Source organism: Mytilus edulis, chromosome 2, assembly GCF_963676685.1.
Source record: "Mytilus edulis chromosome 2, xbMytEdul2.2, whole genome shotgun sequence".
Classification (NCBI taxonomy): Eukaryota; Metazoa; Mollusca; class Bivalvia; order Mytilida; family Mytilidae; genus Mytilus; species Mytilus edulis.
The window spans coordinates 37201980-37207979 of record NC_092345.1 but is presented as its reverse complement, the minus strand read 5'-3'; the positions used below and the strand labels follow the sequence as shown (position 1 = coordinate 37207979).

General features: G+C 32.2%; 1 protein-coding gene across 3 annotated transcripts in view; it reads left to right on the top strand.

The window, feature by feature from the left end:
- Positions 1 to 1969: 1969 nt before the first annotated feature.
- LOC139512132 (serine/threonine kinase-like domain-containing protein STKLD1) overlaps positions 1970 to 6000 on the top strand; it is a 29913-nt gene continuing 25882 nt past the window's right edge. For all 3 annotated transcript variants that reach the window (XM_071299532.1, XM_071299529.1, XM_071299531.1), the window contains exons 1-2: positions 1970 to 2061; positions 5109 to 5198. In XM_071299532.1, the coding sequence (XP_071155633.1) occupies positions 2035 to 2061; positions 5109 to 5198 (117 nt within the window). In that variant the 5' untranslated portion in view covers positions 1970 to 2034. The remainder of the gene's footprint in view (positions 2062 to 5108; positions 5199 to 6000) is intronic.

Sequence of the window (6000 nt, the reverse complement as noted above, 5' to 3'; positions counted from 1 at the left end):
TAGTTTTCGTGTTGGTCTGTTTGCTATTCGTAAAAAAAAAACCTGGTACTTTTAATGGGGTGTGGAGTGACATGGCAACAGAAAAAAAAACAGTAATAAAAGACAGCAAGGGAAATGGAGGCATTGTTGGTATAACAAGAAAAAAGTCTGCACTCATCAGGTGGAATCTAAAAAGGCATATTGTAGGACATTTCACCGCAGAGATGAAAGCAAGATCCGGAATACTTCATGAAGACGATGTCAAACACGCCGAAAGTAGACCATCTTCCATGAAAAGAGATGAACAACAAGTGCAGGATTTAATTGGCCATATGAAGGATAAAATTATTAACCCTTTTGACACTAAAGATCACCCTCGTAAATTAATCAATATATCAACTGGCTTGCATGCAACAAAAGAAGTTCAAGACTGTTTACTTAAAGCAGTTACCACTGGCACGTCAATGCTTAAAAAAATTGTTCATGAAGCTTTGTCTGCGAATGAAAAAGGGAGTTTCTATGATCCAATTCAACGATCAAACATGAAGACTTGTACTGACATGAACAAAAAGACAAAACTGAAGTGCAGATCAGATGATATAATTAAGGGAAACACGGTGATCATCAAGGCTGAGTTATTTATTTTCAAAATCTCACTTACGCCCCCCCCCCCTAGAAAATCAAATGACCGTCCCCTACGGTCCTACTAAAAAGCGCCCGGGAGCGCCCGGGAAAAGAAAAAGCGCACCGGCGGGGAAAAGAAAAAGCGCCCGGAGAAGGAAAATTAGCGCCCGGAGAAGAAAAATTAGCGTCCGGGAGAAGAAAATAATAATATTTTATAATAATATTTGTTTCCCTTAAAAAATAACTAATCATTGCTTGTTTTGTCTTTAATATAAATGGGGATATGTACGATGCTACATCTAAAGTGTTGTTGTACTTTTACATTTTAGATTTCAAAATTGTATATAAGTAAGTAAATAAATATAAATAATAGTATATAGAAGAATCATGAAAGACAAAATGTATATTTTGTTACTAAAAATAATCGGTGACTGAGGTCTAATATTTTCGCAACTGCATGGTGAACACTTTGTTTTTATACAGATGCTAAGATAGGTTTATTATATCTTTTTATAAAACTAAAACTGTTTCAATGGCTATGGTTAGGGTTTTAATGCTCAGATTTAAATTTGAACCAAACACCTGCTTTTTACCCCCTTGTTTTAACTACGGTATATGTATAGTACTGCTTTTTTGCTGATTGTTTATGTGTACCTCTTTTAATTTTGATTAAATTAATACTTATCTGTGAAATTTGAGTTGTCTTATACATTTTTCATTTTGATATCGTTTTTGAAAATCATGTGTCTTTTGATGTCTTACATGTTATAAACCTTCCGCATAAACTGTGATCCATTATTATCAGTCTTTCGAAATAGTATTCATATATTATTGTTAAAATTGAAATATTCATACTTGTTTTTGTGCTTTATTACAAATGTCATCTGAATTTGCAAATTACTTGTCTAAAACAAAAACAAAAATCGATGTCCATAACTTAACAAAGTTGTCTCATGCCAATAAAATATCTATATATTTTTCTCCGGGCGCTTTTCCTTTTCCCCGGGCGCTATATTTTCTTCTCCGGGCGCTTTTCCTTTTCCCCGGACGCTTTTTTTTTCACCCGGGCGCTCCCGGGCGCATATTAGTAGGACTCGTCATCTAAGTTTTGTTACTGCTGACATTATTATTTGACCTCCATTTTCCAGGTCGTTTTAAATACTGTTCCCAGTGTTCCCTAGGCACTAGGAATAGCCGAAAACAAAACTAATTTCATAGCAAGAATTTATATCAATAGGTCTTATTACAAATCCTTGCTCATGGCAATAACATATACATTACTTTTGAAACAGAATAAATTGGACAGGTTTTCGAGAAATTATTTTTTTTGACGCTATATAATTTTACGGATACATTTCAGTGTTGCAACCGTTTACGGTTAATATTTTTATTTTTCAACACAACAACACGCAAGCGCAGACAGAAAGCTTCATGTTGTCAAGCATGGAGAACTACAAGGTACAAATTTAGATTTTTGTATACATTCTTTCTTCAAATGAAGATGTGCCCCTAATTTATCAATGCGTGCCCTACCTCTTTATAGTATTTCGTACTGAACAATCAATGTGTAGTCGCATTTGGTCTCACAAATTAAAAAAGAAGGCCCGAAAAGAGATATTTGTTATAAACTTTCCCAAAAATTCTAGGCTATATATTATTTTTATGAAGTTAATAATTATTTATTAAATTATTCAGATATAAGTTTTGAAGTGGTTTAAAATATTTAGATAAAAGACTATCCTGTAGACTGTAGTGTATCCTGCCAGATTGTGGAATTTTGTCAATCTCATATGATTCCTCAATTGGATTAAAAATATTATTTAAGTGTGTGCCTTTCCCAAGTCAGGAACCTGTATTTCAGTGGTTGTCGTTTGTTTATGTATTACTTATTTGTTTTTCGTTCATTTTTTATATAAATAAGGCTGTTAGTTTTCTCGTTTAAATTGTTTTACATTGTCTTATCAGGGCCTTTTATAGCTGACTACATGTATGTGGTATGGGCTTTGCTCATTGTTGAAGGCCGTACGGTGACCTATAGTTGTTAATGTCTGTGTCATTTTTGTTTCTTGTGGACAGTTGTCTCATTGGCAATCATACCACATCTTCTCTTTTTATATATATATATATAGTCAAAGGATAACTACACTCAGTCTATATTCTCTGTCAAATATGTGATAGGCAGGTAGGTCTGAGAAAGAGTCTTGGACTAATATACCAAGACTGATGACAGTCATGACAGAATGTCCTTTTGAAAGGAATATATTTTTTTATTTGTCATTTTAATACATTGTATACATGTAACATGATATCAATGTCCATTTTTACATTGTAAATTTGTAAACAAAATTACAAACAACAGTGAATAAACTCTTTGTTTACACACAGCCTGTGATATTGCTGATTTCCTCATATCATGATCATGCATATTAACACAGAAACACAAATAAAATCAATCTTGTTATTGTTTTATATAGCCTTCCGAAAGGGATAAAAAAGAATAAAATTGATAAGTTCAAGAGTTAATTAATAACTGCAATCCTGTGATTTACCATATTTGGCCAATTTCCATTAAAAAAATTACATCATCAGATAAAATTTGTCAAATTTATATCAGATTGAAATAATTTTTGCTCTTCATCCTTGGCAGTGTGCTTGGTTCAAACTTAGCTATATTTTCGTAGTGCAAAATCTTTCCTTTATTCAAAATTAGCTATTTTTGGAAGGCATGCATGAAATCACCTAACATTTGAGGAACTCTCAGAACAGGGGTTTTCTCTAATTTTGGACACACATTACCAGATTACACATTTTCTAGAGGAGGAAACCATACAAACAGAAGATTTTATGAAATAAAAGAATGTTGTGAATGTGTACACACAATATTATCCAATTATTGGTTTTAGAATGAAATTCAAAACAGTGTGGCTGTGGCCATTGATTGACACATTAAATTCATCCATTGACTGGGAAAATTTAGGTGAACATTTGTATGTAACGACCACTGCTCACTATGTACTTTTTAAAGACACTTAAACTATATGGGGTCACTAAAGGTTCTCAACACCTTAATAAAGTAATTCGAAAAACTAATCAGAAATAACACGATGTTTTGATTTATATCAATTTTATAAATCAAAACATAAAGGTTATTCCTGATTAATTTTTTCAATTATTTTATAATTAAAGGCGTTAAGAAACCTTTGGTGACCCCACAGTTTAAATGTCTATCGTAGGTACGTCGTGAACAGTGGTCGTTACAGACAAACGTTCTTGTAAATTGTCCCAGTCAATGGATGAATTTAATGTGCCAATCAATGGCCACAGCCACACTGTTTTGAATTTCATTCTATCAGTTGAATGAAGTGAAGTCTTAGGTGCGTGGATACACTGGAGTGCACCATACATTAAATACCATTGAATCCCTAAAATGAATACCTCGGGTATGCAGGACTGTTGCGATAAATTAAAAATGTAATTAAAATGTGATTTCACTGTTATCAACGTAGTAACACTTCCAGAGGATTATGGCAGTAATTCTTAAATAATGTGCTGTTACAACTGTATAATTGCTTTCACAATGTCAATGGATAAAGATTTATTGATTGTCATTATTGATCAATAATGACTAATGTATCGTATTTTGTAAAGTCCAAAAAAATCATACTAATTTTTGCTCTCGTTATTCCATAAAATTGAATTGAAAAGTTTGAGCATCAAATTTTTGTTGAAAAAACACTACAATAATTTCTGGACCAATGGGATAGGAAAAAACAGAATAATTACCTACCTGTATAAAACATGCTAAAACAACCTCAATGTTCATATAAACCCGCTTGGAAGGCTACATTATTCTTCAACTATCTAAAATCAATTTTATTGTACAAAAACTTTCATATTTAACATGTTTTAAAAATTCCCCATGGCCATAATGCGAAACTAAACTTCTAACTGTGTATTGCTAAATAAAGATCTTTGTTGACTAATTATTACTGTAAATACGTACAGAATTGTCCTACAGGATTTTTCACAGTTTAAAAATAAAAAAGTTGTGTAACAACCACATAAGCGAGATTGTTTTTGCTTGAATCTTACTCATAGATATAGGAAGATGTGGTGTGTAAATGTATATTTTTTTCTGTAGTTGTAAGTGCCTCGCATTTCAAGAAAAGTTGCATGGTTTATTTTCTTAACTGCATGATTTACTGTCAGCCAATATTGATTGATGTTAATATTAAATATGCTGTCATAACAATGATAGAAATTTCCATGGCAAAAAAGTAAAAAATGAAGAAAAGTCATACACTCAGCAAAACACAACAAAGTAAACTAGACAAATCCCATAAAAAATGAAAAAAGTTCATAATGCCTTAATGCTTGTGTCATACTTGTAGTAAAACAGTAAATTCTATTTGATCAACCTGTCATAACTGATGTCTGTAGATATTATTTTACCCTTGATACATGTAGATACTGCAATTATGATTGAATATCCTTTTTTTTAACAGATTGTAAAGCAGTTAGGACAAGGGGCTCAGTCTACAATATTTTTAGTAGAGGATCTGAAAAACGAGAACAAAACATGCATCTTGAAAAAGGTAATGATGAAATGTATAACTTCTCTCTTCTGCTACATTGTATGATAGAAAAAAAATATTGAGGTGAAGAACAGGGCTGTCAGTAATAAAATACAATTGATTTGTTTATAGATCAGAGTAAATTGTGTAAATTAAAAAACCTTTATTTAAATCACATGTCAAAAGATGAAAAAAAAAAATTGAAAAAAGTGGGGTATACTGTTTAACCTCTGCCTGTCAGTCCATTCGTTACATGATCGTCAGTCTGTCAGCCCTTCTGTCCCCTGAATAATCATCAGTGAGCATTAGATCAGTTTCACTTGTTATAAACTTTAATTTTATACAAGAATTACAAAATTATTCTTATGCAACCCCTAGTTAAATTTTAAACATTTGCCTTCTTTTTTCAACTCTTACTTTCCAAGACCAATAGCTGTATCTATTTTTTATAGTAAATCAAGGGTTTACTTATGCTTATGTTAGAATTTATTAGTTGTGTATGTGCATGCTCATGTTATGTTCAGGTGTGCAGGAGAAGACTTCCAAAAGTTGATGGAACTTTTGTCTAATCCTATTTGCATCTTTAATCAAATAAAATAATTATATACCTTTTTATGCCCCACCTACGATAGTAGAGGGGCATTATGTTTTCTGGTCTGTCCGTCCGTCTGTTCGTTCGTCCGTCTGTCCCGCTTCAGGTTAAAGTTTTTGGTCAAGGTAGTTTTTGATGAAGTTGAAGTCCAATCAACTTGAAACTTATTACACATGTTCCTTATGATATGATCTTTCTAATTTTAAAGCCAAATTAAACTTTTGACCCCAA